We start from the raw sequence: 19874 nt of genomic DNA, 5'->3' as shown, positions 1-19874 counted from the left end.
CATTCTTCTCAGGCACAGGGAAGAGGAAGCAGCAGGAGCAGAAGCACTTCCACCTACCTCTAGCTAAACTAAGGCGGATGGTGGAAGCTGAGAAGAAAAAAGAGGCGGGAAGCTCATAAGCCCTCGCCACCATCAGACTTTGACCGCACTCTTAGCAAGATAATTAAGAAAGCTGCTAAAGCAGGGAAAACTGTTGCACAACTCGGAGAACAAGAATTGCAATCAGTCCCTCCTCTAGTTATTGCTAATGAATATGATTCAAACATAGATATGCTGGATATGATGGAAATACCTGCTGATAAAGAAGTGGATATGATGGAACTTGCTAACTTTTATGCTATGAGAGGTATCGACCTTGGTGATTTCCTCTTTGAAAGTGCATCGGTAGCGGATGAATGGCAGAAATATGAGCATGGCAGGAGTCTATGGAATCCTAAGACCATCAATGAACTGGGTACACAATTGTTGAAGCTAAACACCTTGTACCTCAACGCGTGTCACCGGAAAGAGTTCTATATTTCTGTCAGAATCAAAGACGACCATTGGTTCCGTGGCGATGACGTTATGTACATTGAGTTTGCTAAATTACACCAACTAGTCCACCGGAACTCTCTCGACAAGACTCTCATCAGCTGCTATTGTCTGTAAGTGATTCTTTCTACTAATTAATAATAAGTCGCTACGTACGTACATGTCTGTGTTTATTATCCTCACTCTATATATATGATGCAGGTTTGAGATGGGAGAGTGCAAAAAGAGAGGGTGTACTGATATTGGTTTCATTGATCCACATATCGTATTCAAAAACCCTAAACCCCATCCAACATGGAAAGCAGAAACGGAGGCCAATATCAAGATGTTCTTAGAGAAGCAACGCGACAAGAAATGTATACTCTTCCCCTACAACTTCAGGTAAGTGTTCATAATGTCGACGATCGTGTATCTATATATATATGTTCACTGTACCTATTAGCTAATTAATGAGTGTTAATGGACATGGCAGTGAACACTAGATATTGATGGAACTCAATCTGGAGAAAGGTCATCTAGGCATCTGGGACTCGATGAGAAAAGAGCAAAAAGAGTTCCAAGAGATGATAGATATTATTCAGAGGTAATTACAGTCTCACTAGCAAAACTATTCCAGTCTCTCTGCATGCAAATTAATGGTCCAAATATTTTTTATGTTATTTGGTAGCTGTTGGGAAAAGGTCTGTTAGGAACACCATATGAAACACAAAGTGCCACTGAAAGTAGTGTTATACAAAGTAAGTACTATATACCTACCTTAGTTCAATTTCCCTATGCTCGGATGATGACGAATCTTTTTCTCATAAAGTGGGTTCTGCTGCAGCCCTAGGGGACCAATCTCTGTGGATACTATGTTTGCGAGTTCATGAGAGTGTGCTAAAAAAGAACTAGTCTAGAGGAAAAAAGGGTAAGTGTACAGATATATATATATTCTTCATACATATATTTATATATATATATATATTCGTGATAGATACAATTTATTTATCATTATTCTTGATACACATATATATATACATACTAATATACTTTTTCTTTATCTCATATCTCAAATTGAAGACTCGTTGGTTGAAGGAAAAAACCCTAGACACACACCATCTCAAAGCAATCCAAGAGACAATAGGTGGATTTCTGAATGATCAGGTCTTAACTCCCGACGGCGAGTTTTACTATGACCCAAATATGTGATGATGAAAGCCAAATTTCATATTGATCCAAAGAACATGTGATGATGAAATGTACAATTAATGCAAACTTTACATGTGACGATGAAATGTAATATTATGTTTTAGTTTACTTTTACTTGTGTTGCTTGCGTGCATTGATCGAGCGAAAACTTTACAGTACGCGCGCGTATACGTATATTACTTTGCAGCGAATAATGCATATTCGAAAACTAAATTAAAACAAAAAACAATCATCAATTGAAATAAGCAGGAAAAGAAAAAAAAGACTCTTTAGTCCCGGTTGGTAATACCAACCGAGAATAAAGGGGCCCGCCCAGGCGCTGGCGTGGCTACCTTTTTAGTCCCGGTTGGTATCACCAACCGGGACTAAAGGTCCACTTCTATTCCTGGCTACTAACCCTTTATTCTTGAACTCCTATTCCCGGCTGCGTAACCGGGAATAAAGGGGGTTGGCAACCGGAAATAGAAGCCCTTTTTTTACTAGTACTCTGGCCTTTATGCTTTTAATTTGTGGTTTACTGTAAAGGCAACTTAGATAAGGTGTGTTGCACTCTAAGGTTACGAACAAGGGAAAGGCACGAATAATTTTTCAATCCATATGAACCCATGGTCGACGTTATTTTGTGGTGCAAATGCTAACAATTTGTGTATTTAACGGCTCTCGGATCCTTTGACGATTGATAATTGAGTTCTAGTCCCTGTTGCTCGTATTCAAAGAGGCCGCCTACATAGAGCCTCATATACCGTGCTTCCTAAGGACGCGGATCTAGAAGGTATGTTTTTGGGCACGTTTTACCTTTTCGATAAAATGAAAACAAAGATAGCTACACATGGTGTCCTTATATATGAAATTGGGAAAGTATAAACTACTACTATTTGATTGCAATTTTTTCAGATTAGTCTGGAGTCATAGGATGAATCAGTTAATTATTTGTCACCCACGTTTATGTAATAACAGGAAAATATTTATGTCTTCTACCACACACCAATAATTGTATTATGCAATAAAACTATTGATCCTACCTAATTGGGGGTACAATCCTACGGAAACTCATAGTGATATGAGATTTTCTTTGCACTACTTTCAGGTACATCCCTCAAATCATGTGTCAGGTTGTTGTTCTGAGATACTAAACCAGAGGTGGATGAGGGATTGGAGCCAGGTGTTTAGTTTGCTTCCTTTCTTGGCTTCATTTAGGTTCACATGCATTCTGGTTGTACAGCAATGCCAGGCAAGAAACTTGCCTCCCAGCTAGCAGTAACGTGGATGCCATGCTCTTCTGGTTGCACTGAGAGGTTGCCTACCACCTCTGCATTTCAAGAAGGTAAAGTATTTTTATCATATCTCCTATCCATACTTTTTCGCCTTTTGTTCTGTTGCCACCTTCACAGTTATTTGCCAACATCATTGTGGATTCTAAAAGTATACTTGCCTAGCTTTTAGTGTAAAAAAACTAATTAATTATGTGTGGTTGTTTTAGTTCAGTCAATACTTTGGTTTAGATATACCTCAGCTAAACATTTGCACTGTTTTAATTGTTTCCTCATACTTCTGTCACTAATTAACATAGCAAGTTTGTGAATTGTTAGGCAATTGAGACCTTCGTAGTACCCATTATGGCTTCTAATGCTATCGCTCCTGGTAGACCTTGGCATTAGTCCTATACCTTTTTGTGCCTCTTCTCTCCTTCGTGCTGGTTGTAATTTCATTATCCCTATCTTTCATTTTATGCTATGCTTCATCTGTATAGTTTCATGCTTAGGCTGCTGTTTTTTCAATCCACATGACTGACAGCGTTGTACTAAATCAAAATTGTTGCTGCTACAAATTAAGGGAAAAAATGTCTCTAAGCATGCAACAATTTTTATTTTGTAGCCAACTTAAAAGATATTGTAACCATTGCATGATTTTGTAGCTTGAAAAAATGTCATAGCACGGTTTCTTATCACCAGTATAAAAAAAATATGTTACCGTTCCCAAACAAATATATCATATATCATGATTAGTAGGCTTCGTACCTTCCTTCACTGTACCTCTTGTGCTAATTTCATATTATATGTGCTCAGTTACCTAAACAGTACTAAAATATTAAAATAATGGTTAGAACAATAAGTCACCTGAATGGCTTATTTCTTTTGGTAACCTTATTTCTCTTTTTAAATTTTCAAGCTAGATTGCGATATTTCCTTCCTGTTGGCTCCCTTCTTGGCAAAGAAGTTATTATTGGATGATGTATTTTGCTTTCACCTGATAGCTATTGCTTCAGCACTTACCTCCTTTATAGTTCTTTTTTACTAATTGGTACTTTTCAAAGTAATCTACTAAAAGACAAATGGTACATCACCTTACCAGATTCCATTATAGCACCATCAAAAATTATCTCTATATTTTTTTGGAGTACCTCTAAGCTAGTATCAGTTGCTGTGTGGTTTGCCTGTATATAAGTTGCAGCAACAGTGCAGTGCCTCATGGTATCTTTTGCTTTCTAATAATAGCTTCTAAAAAGCGATCAGCTTAGCGATGTATTTTGGAGTACCACTAAGCTAATATCAGTTGCTGTGGCGTTTGCCTGTATATAAGTTGCAGCAACAATGCAGTGGCTCATGTTGTCTTTTGCTTTCTAATAATAGCTTCTAAAAAGCGATCAGCTTAGCGATGTAGGCTTCAACCTTACTGCCTAAGGTGCCTTTTAGCAAAGTGATCACCTTATCAACTTAAGTCTGCGTTTTACTGCCTGTATTTTACAGTGGAAAAAGTGATTCTTTGTATGCCTAATCTGGCTGGGCAACATTAGATGCAACCAAAAATAGATGTTCGACTCAATAAAGATCCATGGTGAGAGTCCTTGCTATATAGGTTCCTATGGTTTGCAGTGATTGTGTGTTGACAGAAGTTGAGTCATTATCAAGGTACACTTTGTGAAGCTATACTGTTTCCAGTCTTTCACTGCGCTGATGTTTATATTGTCTTTTGTTGTTCAAAATGTAAACTTTCGTATCTTCTTTACGACACTTCTATTCATAACAGTGGTATGTCATACCTCTCTGTTTGCCTCATTCAGTCTAATTGTCTTAGGTAAGCTCCCAGAATTTAGGAGATGACATCTCTGGCTTACAGAACATCTGCCAGTTGATGTTGATGCTCAGATATTTTGAGGTAATGCTATTTGATTATTTACGATGGTACACACAGGATTTTGAGAATCAAATCAGCTCTGCCTTTTGTCATTGTTTTTTTACTATTCAACATAACATGGAATTTTTCTTTCCCCTAAGCAACTTTTCTCTACGTGTAGCTTGCAGAAGGTGAAGCTTATTTGTTGAGCATGAATTCTGTCCAAAAAAAGATTTAGTTCACTCTTGTAGCACCCGGTTTTAAGAACAAAACTAGATACACACCATATGTGAGTCTAGGAAGTGAAATCTCATATATAGCTACAAATAAGGGTAATATCGAAAGACAATGCTTAAATACATAGAGTATTAGTATAAAGATTATGACATCAGAGTATAGACAGCGGAAAGACAACTTCGATCTTCAGGCGAAGACTCCAAATCCACAGGGACAACTGACTAGTTGATCACAAGCCTAATTCCTTCCAAACTCTAGCAATCTGGTACTCATCCGGGATTTTTATCCAAATAATTGAAAAATAAAGCAAGCCTAAGTACATGTCGTACTCAACAAATATATCATGGGGTTCATGAGGCTCAAAAGGCTGACACTGGTTTGCTGCGATTAGCTGTTAATGAGTCATGATTTTAACAATTGAGTAGCAACAAGTTTATCATAAGCCCATATAAACACATGATCAGGTAAACATGAATAATGAATAGCATAAACAGTAATCATTAATAAGCATCTTCATCATCCATATCATCTGTGTTCATCATCATTAACCATTAGTGATCATCTATTCCATAAGGGTTCCAAGGCCGCTCGTGATCGTGAGCATGGCTGATATACCAGTTTTACACTCTGCAGAGGTTGTACACTTTCACTATGAGTCGTGATTTACCCTTTCGCCCGAGGTAGCTAATCTCTTGACCCACTTCCAAGGAAAGGTCGGTAGGGTTCACTATGAAGCCTTTCAAAGGTTCGTCTAACAAGTTAGGGCTATTAGATTCATTCGGCAAACAGATATAGGAACCCCCCTTCCCGATGGCACAATGACACGCAGCCTATACACAAGGGGACAGAGGTTGTCCTATACCCGATTCGTCAAGCCATTCTTACGCCAATAAAGGTAACCACTAACAAGCTAGAAAAGGTCCTCATACTGAGCTAAAGCCAGAGCCATATAGCCCTCATAGCTATACTATAAGTCCCGGATGATCACTTACAGATAAGTCCTTAGGGAGAGGAATCTAGAGCACCATAAAAATAGCCCAATGCTCTAGCCCTCTTGTTCCACGTTGCTAAAAAGCATCTTTTAGTGTTTATTGCATATACCATTAGTCAAGTTACAAGATCATGGTTGTAGTTGAGCACTAGCATCATACTGCCCAATGCAATACCCCATAGGTAACAAGGCACAAGGTAACAAAGCACTAGGAAATCCTTAGTGGCAGTCAAGGTAGACACATGCAGTATGAATTAAATGATTAAAGGTGTATAGGACAACAAGGAAGATCCCATGCTATACTTGCCTTAAACACTGATCCTTCAGTAAGCTTTAATCTTCAATGTTCTTCTTCTTCTTCTCGGTCACCACGTATATCTCACCGACTGGATGTAATCATAAAGCACCACACAAGCATCCATACAATCATACACGAAGCAAATAATAGAACTAAATCAGAACAGTACACTAATCATAAAAGCAAGATGAAAAGTTTGTAAAACAAATCTACATCTTGCTACGAACACACAGACACGAAAATCACTCTAATCGGAGCTACGGTTGAAAAGATACAACTACCGAAAGATTTGCTTTATACGTGGAAAAAAACTACAGGCTCCATTTATTTCAACTATATAAATTCATATATAAGGTATTTTATAAATAATATAAATTGAATTAAGCCAGATTTAGATTTGAATTATAAAACTAAAGTAAAACAATTCATATTTTATTCATAAAATCAAGTTGCATTATTATTAATCAAGATATGATTTAAACCATGAAATTCTAGAAATAGTAATATGATAAACATTGTTACTAACGTGTAGATCTCGTCGCTATGAATCTAATGCAACTTGAATGGGCTAAAACAGGAGTTAAAACGTAGAAGATATGATTTAAACAAGATTCCCTTTATTAAAATAATAGATTAAATCTAACCTCAAATTTAAAAAGTTGAAAACATCCTTAACAGTAATATGAAAATGTAGACAACGTAAATACGAACCTAACGCAATTTGAACGGGTCAAATCGGAGTTAAAACGGAGATTTTATGGCTAAAACAAGATCAGTGGCAAAACTGTAAATAGATAAAAACGTATTTTGGATCTAAACTGAAGAAACTACGCGTTCAAAAGAAGAAAGCGTATCCTGAAAATACACTTTGGATCGCGGGTTTGAAAATAGAAAACTAGAGGGGCTCTTTCACAAAAGTACCCGCCAAAAGGGTACGGGCTAATCTAAGCCGTTGAATCCAAGATGGATAGCTCAGATTAGAACAGAGGGGGAGAAAGAGGAGGCTGCCGGACAGCTACAGTGACAGGTGCGGCGGAAGACATGGCCGGAGGCGACTTTCCTCGCCGGAGAGACACAAAACCAGCCCTAAAGACCTCGATTAGGATCAGAATTTGAATGGAGAGCAAGAGGGGAAGATGGGTAACTCACCACGGTGGTTTTCAGTGGCTAGGAGCGGATGGAGATGGCTGGCGGCTCGAAACAGCGGCGTCGAAGCTCCAACAATCATCGACGACGAGAGACAAGCGACCGAAAGCAAAAGAAAGAGGGAAAAAGACCTCGGCGGCTTCGCAAACTTGTCACGAAGCTCGGAAGACGGTTTACGGTCATGGTGAAGCGGCGGCACGGCGAATCGAGCTCAGCAGCGGCGTGGACAAGGTTGTAGCTGCTGCGGTTGGCTCGAGGCGAAGCGGCAGCTTGCGATGTGGTTCACGGAAGGCGGTGCGGAGGCAGGGCCGCTATTTATGAGGGATAGCGGCGTGGCGCGCACGCCACAGAGAGGAATCATGATGGAGATAGACACGGCCACAGGACAGAGTCCGGGATGGAGAACGAACGAGGTAGGAGACGACCGACAGGTGGGGCCAGGCGGTAAGCCAGAGAGAGGAGAGGCGACGCATGAGCGTGCTGCCGCAGAGCAGGCCGCGGCAAACTAGGCCAAGGAGAAGGGACTGGGCCTGAGCCAAGGGAGAAAGGAGAGAGCGCGCTGGGCCGGCCTGCAAGCGGAGGCGCGGGCCTTCGGAAAAATGGCCAGCTGGGCCGAGCGGGAGAGAAAGCTGAGAGAGGGAGGGAGCAGGCCTCCGGCTTCTTTGGGCCTATGAGGAAGAGAAGGAGGGGCAGGCTGGGCTGCTCGGCAGATGGAGAGTGGGAGGGAGAGCTTTGTTTTTTTTTCAAAGCTATTTTGTAAATCGAATTCAAATCAGTTTTTATTTTTTTTTGACAAAGACCACTCACTACAAAAACACACATGCAACAGCACGAATGCACCACATGTTTCTAATCCTAATGATAAATTTTAATTTAATGATTTTTTTTATTTTTCTATATTTCATGTGCACAAAATTCACAAAATAATCATTTTAATCCTATTTTCAAAAGTGAAAATTTTAGGGTGTTACAACTCTTTTTTTTTCTTGGAGATTTCAGGTACCTATATTCTGGTTTTGTTCAATGTGTTCCGAATATTAGCTTGACTGCACTTATCTGAAAGCTAAGTTCATTTGCTGGTTCCAAGGCTCAAGACCTATTATGACTGCCAAAAATAAGTTTGGTGTTGCACGAAAAATGAGCTTGACCCCTCCAGCCCCCACGCAGGTATGCAAATTTTGACAGCAATCATGTCGGATTACTTGATTATTGTTCATAAAGGTTAGACACCATGAAGCGATAACTGTGATTTATTACTGTGACTTTGAAGTGTTCAGCTATGCCCTGTAACATGGATTTTTTCTTTCCCCTCAGCAATTTTCTGTGTGCATCTTGCAGGAGGAGAAACTTATTGGTTGATCATGGATGCTGTCAAAAAAAGAATTAGTTGAGCCCTTACCTCCTTTATAGTTTGTTTTAATAATTGGTATTGTGATTCATGAAAACATAGGTGGTAGATCACCTCACCAGATTCTATTGTAGAACCATCCAAAATTATGTCTCTATTTTTTTGGACTACCACTAAGCTAATATTGATTGCTATATGCCCTGTAACATGGATTTTTTCTTTCCCCTCAACAATTTTCTGTGTGTATCTTGCAGAAGGTGAAACTTATTGGTTGATCATGGATGCTGTCCAAAAAAGATTTCGTTGATTCTTTTTTTTCCTTCGAGATTTTAGCTACCTTTATTCTACTTACTCTGCTCTGTCATGTCTACCTGTATAATTATGCTCCAGTCCACTCCTGTTCTGTGACTGTATACTAGTAATATTGGACTTTCCCCAATGGACCTATAACAGACAAGGCTGACAGCCCAAACTCACCCATGACTGTGTAGCACAGCGACAACTACAATACTGTGTAGCACATCTGATCGGGCCAAAAATTGCTACTCCTACTCTTTATTGGGAGTTTGCATGGGTTTAAGTGGTTGCGGACCCATTAGGGCAAGGTAAGGTTTCCGGGGGGGTGGATATATGTGGGAGGGGTGTGGGCTGTCGATTAGCAACCGGCCTGATATACTTTTATATGGACCCATAATGCTGTGGTACACCGCCTCCCAAAAAAACCCCCACTCTGCCAAGCATGCTCGCACGCTTGCTGCAAGCTCCGTTCCCCATTCGCCGCCGTTAGCAGCCACCACCTTGACCACCTTCACTTCCTCCGCCCCGGGGCCCTCGCTCGCCTCCGAGACGCCAGGCTCCGCCGCTAGAGTCGTGCCTATCGCCTGTCGGGTAGTGCTGTCACATACCCGTACCCGCGAGATAAAATTTTAGCCGCTAAAATACCTGTACCCACGTATGGGTAAAAGAATTTACCCATACCCGTACCCATGCGGGTAAAAATACCCAATGGTAACCCGTACCCAAATGCATACCCGCTACAAACCAGAAAAACATGAATATATTATACTATTAAATTCATATATTATCAATTATTTGTGAATATGGATTAATAGATGGGTGTGGGTAGTATGTTCCCGTCCCCGTACCCGCTTACCCGATGGGTAGAGAGTTTTACCCATTAGCATACCCACGGGTGAAGAACCCTTCCCATACCCGCCTCTTTATCGGGTAAAAACAGTTGGGTAGTCAGGTTGCGGGTACCCATTGCCATCTCTACTCGCCCGCCTCTGCGACGCCAGACTCCGCCGCTGGAGTCACGCCTGCTGCCCGCCCTTGCCCTCATCGCCGGCTCCTCGTCACCTCCTCCTGCAGTTGGAGACGGCGAGGGCGTCGCAGCCGAGCCGTACATCACGCCTTCCTCGAGGCTCCTTGCGCCCCGGTGCCCCTAGCGGAAGAAGCTCATGGCGGCCAAGTCTGTGGTGCTCATCTCTTTGTCGCCTCCCAGCCCCGATCTTCTTATCGAGGTGGTTATTAAGTTCCTCAACGCGCCTGACATGGTGTTCGCCGCCCACTGGAGTGTGGCATCTGACATGTTGCAAGTGTATGTTTCAAGTGTTTCTGATGTTTCAGAGGTATGTTGCAAGTGCTTCATATGGATGTTGACGAGATCCTAACATACAAGTATGTTAAGCCTCGGGTCCAACGGTTCCCAAACGAAGAAGACCCCTTGACTTACCCCTTCAGGATCACCCGGGGGCTCAGGGGCTATGCCCATCGGGCACGCTCGCGCGCACCCTCTGGCAAAGATTTCCGACCGAGCCTAACTCAACCACAGCATCCGCCTGGGGCTCGGGGGCTTCCCCGAGTCTTGGGCTCCTGATCTACGGCACCTCCGGGCCCGACCCTTGGCTCCTGCCCAGCTAACGATGCCAGCCAAGGCCCGGGCACAAGAAGACAAGCCCCGGGCTACCGATGCCCAGGGGGCTTCCTGGCGCCGCTCCCTAGGCGTGCCCCTGCCAACTGCTCCTCCAACATGGTCAAGTCCGGGGGGTGACACAAGAAGACAAAGCATCCCACGGCCACCGGGGCTCGGGGGCCTTCGGGCCCGCGCGTCAGCCCCTGGAGCCGACCTCCTTCACCACCAAGAAGCCTCCAGAAGGTCTCACTCGGGGGAGGCCGGTCCAAGCCGACACTGTCTCACACACAGAGTGTCAGAACAAAGTAGTCGGATGACGCCCAGGCTTCTTCGTTTCGAAGACACCTCGACAGTCCACAACGCACCGCTGCAAGACCCTCCTGGACTCTGGCGCACGTAGACCGTAGACTAGAACCCCCAAACCGCCATGTACCCGACCTATCTTGTTATATAAGGGATAAGGTTGGACCTAGGAGGGAGGAGGATCCTGATTCGATCACCAGACACTCTATTCCATTCCATCTGCCTTCGCTCTGCACCGAGAACAAGGCAACCCGGAGAGGGGAACCGAGAGCTCCTCCTCCACCGCATCCCATCGTCTCCTTCCTCTCCGACCAGAGGGACACTCCACCGGTGGTGAGGCAACCTTAGGATTAGTACCGAGCTAACCCCCTTCCAAATCTTCTTCCTTTACACTCTATTGTAACCCCCTAGATTTTGGGTGCTCTTGAGTATAAGGATCATCAGCTGCTGGACGTAGGGAACGAATTGGCCGGAACCAGGATAAACCGTTGCGTCTTCTCTGCGTGATTCTTGTGTTCCTAAGGCCACCCGAGCCACCGGAGACCCCATACACTGACACTGACTCAAACAACATGCTTGCCGTAGTTTCGACCCTGCGACAGCTGGCACGCCAGGTAGGGGGCAGCGTTAAGTGCGATTCTGGCTCTTGTGAGTGGAGGCGAGCTCTTGTGAGTGGGGCAAGTGGGGCACCGGTTCGATCCAACGAAGAGGCGGGGGCAGACTTGTCTAAACTTAGGTGGGGGGCACTCCAAACGAATTGCTTTTTGAAAACCTCCAACACCTCCAGAACGAACTTAATTAAGGGATGGAGGGAGTATCTTGCTTAGCGTTTGGCGTCGTCGCTGCTAAATACATTAGCATACGATTTAAAACACTGAAGGCTCTTAATTGTACTTAGCATCCAATTTAATGAGAGAGTTGGTTGTGTGTGCCCATTATTTTATTCTCGCGTATAAAGCATAGGAAGTGAGAATACCTGCGATGTATTTTGCTAGCGTTGGAAACCATGCAATATGCAAGTGGAGGTTTGTGATCTAGTCACAGGTAATTTGCAATTTGTGATAGACTACAGGCTACCTAATATATAATTATCCCGTTGATTCAACCATAACCATCAATAACTACTACTTTTGAATGAGCGAGTGCAACAAAAGTTCGCTACCCATTGCACCAGGATACATGGTGCACGCTGCGACATGGTCCTAGTTGAATCGTTCTCCACAACCACCAACACCGCCATGCGTCGTCATTATAGAAACAATTTGTAGATGTGTCTAGTTTTTTTTAGATGCAGCTCAATTGACAGGCGCCTCTATATATCCTGCCATTGGGTCCCACTAAATCAGCCACTTGTCGAAATACATTTTCAGATACAGAAGTTAGGAATTACAAATGCATGTGAAAACGCTGAGAATCACAGCCACCTCTAAAAATGATGGTCATTTTTATATATAGATGGCTGAGATTGATCTATTCGAACATTCATCTTGATCCACGATTCTGCATATTACACAAAAAGCCATTGAATTTCACCGAGTATATATCAGTCTGGACACAGATTTAATCTGTTCCATGCTCTCAACACCGTACCACGGCACAGTACAATGTACTACTACAAGACAGGAGACGGGGACGAACGACAGTGTACTTGACGCCAGCCACCGACCATGCAACAGTGATAAAGGTTTCAGGGATCATTAGTACACTTGTATTAGATAGATGCCTTTGGTTCAACGTTTAGTTCAAAAACCTACTATTTGGATCATTAAAACTGATGAATCCCACATATATAGGTACTCAGAATGGATTATTGAACTTCATAAATATTACTAATAAAGTAATAATGCATACTAGTAGTACAGTACTACTAGTATGCCATCAGTATCAGCATCTGGGTACAAATAAATTTTATTCCACACCCTGAACACGTACCACAAGACCGTACAACAAGATGGAGATCATCAGATTATTGGACTACAGAAAAGCAACACGCACACCACTCAAAGCTTTTGCCGGAAATTTTCTAAGTAAAGACAAACATGCCGCCTTGATTCCATTCCGACAGGTGCGGCTTTTGTTATTTAATTAAAGAGGACCATCATCATGCTCGTTTCAAAACAAGAAGAAGAAGAAGAAGACCATCATGCATGCACGCAAACACAGCAACTTATTTGGTTGTTATGGTGATGCTGGCCTGGAGAGAGCTGATCGTCGGAGTTCTGTCCTGATGCTGGCCCTTGCGCCTTGTCCGTGGGTTTTGTCGTCGTCGCGGTACCGGTGTCCAGATGCCAGAAGGCGTCGCCTTCTTCGCCTATGCCTTTCCTGTCGGAGGGGAAGATGAAGAAGAGGAAGCTGGCGAGGAACGCAACCGCCAGCGGCAGGAGGGCTAGGAACTCCCTCCACTGGGTGGACTCCTCCGCGACCAGGCAGCCCTGCACGCCAGCGTCGCAGAAGGCCACGGACACGAACACGGCGGAGCTGACGACGGCGTGCATGAAGTCACGCGCCCTGATCCTCTTTGTTTCCTGCAGTTTCCCCCAGTCGATTCCTGGCAAAGTCCTTTCGTTTCCTGCGGTTGAAGAGCCAGAAGCCGTTGCAGGTGGCCAGCCCATAGTGGGTGTGGTGTTCCTGGTCGGTGACGCTGTCGGTGAAGCTGAGCGCCGCGCACAACAGGGCGAGGAAGCCGATGAGCCCCCAGGTGAAGGCGTAGTTGACGCGGTGGCCGGAGCAGTCACCGCCGTTGGTGAAGGACGGCGCCATCGTCTGGAACGCCAGCGTGGTGCCGGTCGGCAGGAGCTTCGACAGCGTCGCCGCCGCCCCCAGCAGAGTCTTGGCCCTGCGCTTCTCAAACTCTTTCTTTTTATTAGCCTCATCGGAGCCGGAGTCGCCAAGCCCATCCGCGGCCGCCGCGCTCCAAGCGCCGTCCTCGCCGATGCCCTTCCTGGTGGTAGGGAAGACGATAAACAGGAAGGTGGCGAGGAACCCAACGGCTAGCGGCAGGTGGTTGAAGAAATCCTTCCACGGCCGCGACTTCTTCTTGAGCAGGCACCCCTGCACGCCGGCGTCGCAGAAGGCCAGCGCCAGGAACACGGCGGCGCTGACGACGGCGTGCAGGGCGTCCTCTTGCCTCCGCTTCCGTTTCCTCAGCTCGGCCTTGTCGACCTTGGACTGCCTGACGAGATCCCGGCCGTTGAAGAGCCTCAAGCTCTTGGAAGTGACCACCCCGTAGTGGGTGGTTTTGCCGTCCATGCCGGTGACGCTGTCGGTGAAGTTGAGCGCCGCGGAGAGCAGCGTGAGGAAGATGATAAGCCCGCAGGTGAAGGCGAAGTTGACGTCGTGGTCGACGCACGCGCCGCCCCTGGTGAAGGACGGCGCCATCGTCTGGAACGCCAGCGTGGTGCCCGTCGGCAGGAGCTTCGACAGCCCCGCCGCCGTGCCCAGCGTCTTGTCGAAGATTGGCCGTTTCTTATTGGAGTCATTGGACGGGTTAGGGCCCGGAGTGCGCACGACCGACGTCGGCTTGTCTAAGCTCGTCAGCGGTTTCTTCTCGTGGTCATCGGACTGGTTAGAGCTAGGAGTGTCCGCCATGGTCGACCTGTGTGTCAGCTCCTACGACTACATTCATGCTGCATGCCCGTTTTATACACACACAGCGTTCAGCTGGGTGGCAGGCTGGTAGACAGAAGGGCCAAGAACCAGATGCTCAAAGCGCGAAGACGACCAAAGTGGGAGCCACAAATTAATATAACTGTGCAGATATGGTAAGTACTTTTGTATACCTCGCTTTACCGGGACCAATAAGGCCACTCCGTACTTTTTAAGTCGCTTGGGTATTAGGCCAAGTACCGGCTGCGAGGCTCCACACTATGCCAAAACAATACAAAAGAGACACCTAATTTAGTGACCCGAAAGTAAAACACGTCACCCATACGAAATTAGTGACTCGTCTGGTTAAAATACGTCGCTGATGTCTTTTATGTGTGACGCGGTTCTAGAATACGAGTTTCTGATATATATGGTCCACGACTTGTCTCTCGAAGAGCTAAGGTATTTGTGATGCGTAATGGGAGCTGCGTCAGACCAGACCCGAGAAAATAATCGATTGCAGTTGATGGATGACTCAAGTCCGGAATCCAGCCCGTCACCTCCTCGGTCTCTCCGCGTCCGTGTTCGTCATCGAGCCCCTCCGTTCCTCTGCCTCTCTCTCCCCACGCATCTTCTCTATTTCACCCTCAGGCGAAGTCTCACCAGCCGCTCTCCACATCGTTGTCCCATGGTTGCCTTCGGTGCGCTCCACGACTCTGACGCCACTCGTGTCGACTGCAGCTCCGCATCGACGACTGGATTCGTTAGGGTTTGGGCCTCCCTCCTCTAGATTTGGCCGGAGCTACCGCCTTCCTTGCCTTGGTTCAGATCCATGGCGGCCGTGGTCGGATGGAGGGGCGGCGTACAAGCCCGTCGCCCACCTAGTGTTGGCGACACAAGTCCTCAGGTTGCCAACAGAGAGCTTCCTCCTCGAACGGTGTTCTTCGTGTTAATGCTCATTCAAGTTCTTACAATGGAGATTGAGGGAGAGAAGTAGGGGGGAAAGCAATGTGCTACACTAGTGTAGGATTTGATCTGTAGGGATCCAATTGATCCTTGTCACTATGGTTGGGCTCAATCCCTTCTATAGGAGCCCATGCCCAACCTTATATATCGGAGGGCCATAGGAGTACATGTCGTGATGGTTTCTAGGGTTTTCCTAGGGTTTCTTGCCCTAGCCTTCTATCTCCAAAGTGCGGTAGGTGGCTCCTTTGTCTTATAGCTAGGGGCGACAACTACTCCTTGACAGCATCTGCGCGTTAGGTGTGGGGTGCTAGGTGCTTTCTGTTGTCGTCACACCTTCCATGTTTTGCCTTTTTAGGGGCTTTCTTCCCTGTTCTGAGGCTCAGAGGGGAACTAGCATCCGGCCCTAAAGTCCTCCACTTCGCAACCACACGAAGATCCTTGCCCTAATGCATCATGCCCTAGACGTGACCCTCTCCCTTGGAGTGGCCGACACCACCTCGTAGTGGTGGATGGGAAACAGACGTTCCTGACAACATGTAATACATTCTGAAAGCCTATCATGCTTTGTATGCCTGGCAAACTCTTCAGCCTATCCTAGTGTTGCCCAGGGTGCACACTCGGCTCGAGCCAAGATTGGGGCGACTGTGGGATCCCTTTCTCGGCTGTGACTTCCTAGGTTGGGGACCCCTATGCCTTGGCCGAGCCCCCGGGCCAAGGCAGCCTGAATGGGGACTTAGCCTCCTTAGCTTGCTCCCTTGACACCGGGGATTTACTAAGGAGTGGACCATTTATGGCCCATCGAGCCATCCCTTGTATGCCAGAGGATGCGCTCGAGCTCACCCGATGGGTGTAGCCCCCGAGACCCCGACCGACTAGGAAAATCAGTCAGGGGGGGGGGGGGGTGTCAACCGGACTGTCATGCTCTTAATCTGAGGATTTAAGATACCCCTCTGTTTGACTCTCGTCCATCAGCCGCCGTTGACTCCACTGCCGCTTGCCGAGGCCTGAGGTCGCACACCATCTGTCATCTGTTGGTCTTGCTCTGCCATCGCCCATGCAACCACGCCTAGGGCTCCAGCTAACCAGGTCGTCCCAACCCGCTAGCCCTAGGCTGCAGGGCGACCACAACATCATAGCTTCACATCGGTGGTCAGCAAGCGGCTATGACCTGTGGACGTCCACCGGATCAGCCCCTTGGTCCCTTCTCCTTCTATGGTCTGGTCTTCCAGTTTGGTATGAATTATGATCCACTCTTTCTTAATTCATTTGTACTTAATTAGATTAAAGACTAAAATTATAAACTATGTTCTTAGCAATTTTAGTCTAATCAGGATACTAATTAGAAAATTTATCTTTGTTAGTTATTTATGTGTGTGATATTAAAGGAACCTTGCTGGGTAGGGTACTATGGTAGATGTTACCTCTAGATAGAGGCCCTATTCTTGATGAAATCCTTAATCCACCACTGCTGGCCCACAACGTGCTTGCAAGCAAGCGTCTGAGCGGATCATGCTCCTATAATAATATAAGTACTGAGAGAGAGAGAGAGGAGAACAAATCAAAAATCAAATACTTATCTATGAGGAACAGCCTTGGTCTTCCTCCAACATGTCTTTCTTCTCCTTTTCCTTTCTGCTACCAATTCCCAATTTCATTGCAAGGAGTTGCTATCAATTGGTATCAGAGACACTGATTCCCCAATACCTTCCTCCCGGGTCGATTTGGCACCAGATTTGGGTTGGAATTGCAAACAAAGCCTTATCTCTCAGTTGTGATTCGATTCGCATCATCTCTCCCCACAGCAAAGGCTTGGCTCGATCTAGAGCTACCTGCGCCTCACGATCACTTACCCATCTGCAACGCCATCATGGCACCATGAACCCCGACATCAAACTCATCCTCAACGAGTTGTTGAAGCGATTCGGCGACATGGAGCTCAAGCTGGACAAGTAGCGCTTTGCCGTCCAGGAGTCATGGTTCGATCAGAAGCTTTAGTTAACATATAAACCGGTAACGAAGCTTTAGTTTCACACTTGTTTGTTCCAAAGAAAGAGTGAAGACCACTTGTGTGTACAAATCAGGTTTTAAAGGAGGGCTTCGGAACTATGATTTATTACTTTTTTCATACAATATGATGTATGAGTTTTATATATGCTCTGTTCCAAACCGAGAGTGGAGACCACTTTTGTGCATACTCTTCCAAACCGGTTGTAAAACATTATTTCTTTATAAGATGTATAATAGCGAATACCAAAATCTAATGTTTATGTATATGCATATTGATTCCCGCCATATGGCGAGGCACTGCAGGCACACCGCACACTACAACATTTGACAAAATCAGTTGCACATCATTCGTGCTAATTTTTATAAATACTGTCCTGTATACAGTTAGATACAAAGTACAATTGTCAAATCCTATTGTACAACATGATCTTGGCATAAAAAGAATACACTGTACAACACAATCAGCTAGACGACGTCTGTGAGTGCAGGCCGTGGATACAGCCAGCATGCATGTCTATGGTGTCGTCCCATGCAAAGAAGAGCGCATGAACACCTTGCACGCGACAAGGCTCCGCTCCCCGGCCTGCCACAGCTCCTTCGTCGCCGCCGTCTCCGCGGGTGCACCTGAGCAGCGACGCCATGTGCGTGAGAGGGCCCTTCAAGCTCACATTGTCCCCGGGCAGCCGCGCCGCCATGCACCACGTACCTCCCATCGAACACCCTGTCGCCGAGGTAGGTTCTCAGTCCACGCCAGGAACTCCTCCTTGGTGTCCGGCAGCCGCGCGCCGCCTGTGAGCACCTTGAAGAGGAACCCAAGGTGGTAGAGCCAGTGGCGGAGGGAAGGGGGGCTGGAGGTGGGCAGGCACCCCCAACGTTCTGTTTGGTCTGCAATATAACCTCATGTTTAGCAACTAGCATCTCCAAGAGTATCATATTTTTTCCTCTAAAAACATGTAGTTTTGCAACTCCTAAAAATATATTGGAAGGAAAAAAAGAAGGTCATCTCCAAGAGTTTACGATAATCCACTCTTAAAATAGAAGATAATTTTACATCAGGAATCCTATATTATTTCTAAATTATGGTAACCACTTTTATATATTCTTTCTCTCTCGTACATTTATACCAGGAACCCTTTCCTACTCTCTATTCTTTCCCACACCCTTTCACCTTTAGAAGACGGCGCAGGGAAGAGTGATGCGCGCGACAAAGGCTGCGCGTATTTTTACACATGATACCGGGCTATTTGCCAATTGCCAATAAATGAGGAATGGATATGAGATACTATTGGAGATGAGTTTTTCTTTTTTTTTCTAAAAAAACATGGATGGTAAAAAGATATGGGATACTCTTGGAGAGATGCTCGATGGTAATTAGTGCATGCTGTTTGCCTCTCAAACTCCAGTATAGCCTGCGTGGGTGCGTCGGAGGTAAGTGTGTTGCTTTCCGTTAGCTCCCCTGTCCATATGCATGCCTTCCGGCTTCCAACTCCGACGTCTCGTGCACTACCAGCCGCTCTGTCGTTGTGTAGTGGAAGTAGCACATAATAGGCTATGAATCTACTAATGGATATCCAGTTGCATGTATAATTCTATACCTTAGAATTTTTCTATATTAGATAAATGTACTTTCTTTTTTTTTGACCAAACTGGAGGGGAGGCTTCTCCTACCCTAAATGTACTTTCTGGAATGGATACATAGCTCATTTTCCTATGTTACTTACTATCATATTTTTTCACTCTTATGGTTTTCTATTCACCGTGGCTACATTCTGATTTTCATTAGCTACTACTTCAATTTCAGATTCTAAGACGTTTTGTTATTCCTAGATACATATTTTTCACTCTGTATAGACATAATTGTATATCTAGGTGCGTAGCAAATGCTATGAATCTAGAAAAGCCACAACGTCTTATAATTTAGAACAGATTGCAAATAATTAAAGTTTGTTATAGCCTGTAAGAAAATTCTTCGCAGACACCATGGCTCCCTTGTCATTTGGATCCTAAATCTTCGCGGACACCATGGCCCCTCCTATGTTTGAATCCTGGCTCCGCCCCTGGGTAGAGCCAACCGTACGCAACCCACGTGACGGGGTGCCCCAGCGGGTCAGCGTGTACGCGAACGCCCTCACGCTCATGCTCATGGAGCAAGAGCCAGAGTAGCGCTGACCTGCCACATGGACTGCGCGGTGGGGGTGCCTGGGGGCCAGGGCGTGGCAGCCAGCACAGGGAGCCTCCTGTTGGC

General features: G+C 45.5%; 1 protein-coding gene across 1 annotated transcript; it reads right to left on the bottom strand.

Moving 5' to 3' along the window:
- Positions 1 to 12965: 12965 nt before the first annotated feature.
- On the bottom strand, positions 12966 to 14665 carry LOC136481183 (protein DMP3-like). Its single transcript, XM_066478535.1, has one exon. It carries the CDS (start codon positions 14657 to 14659, stop codon positions 13571 to 13573), a length of 1089 nt encoding a protein of 362 aa, XP_066334632.1. The 5' UTR covers positions 14660 to 14665; the 3' UTR covers positions 12966 to 13570.
- Positions 14666 to 19874: the final 5209 nt, after the last annotated feature.

Source organism: Miscanthus floridulus, chromosome 9, assembly GCF_019320115.1.
Source record: "Miscanthus floridulus cultivar M001 chromosome 9, ASM1932011v1, whole genome shotgun sequence".
NCBI classification, from domain to species: Eukaryota; Viridiplantae; Streptophyta; class Magnoliopsida; order Poales; family Poaceae; genus Miscanthus; species Miscanthus floridulus.
This window is presented reverse-complemented; position numbering and strand designations above follow the sequence as displayed.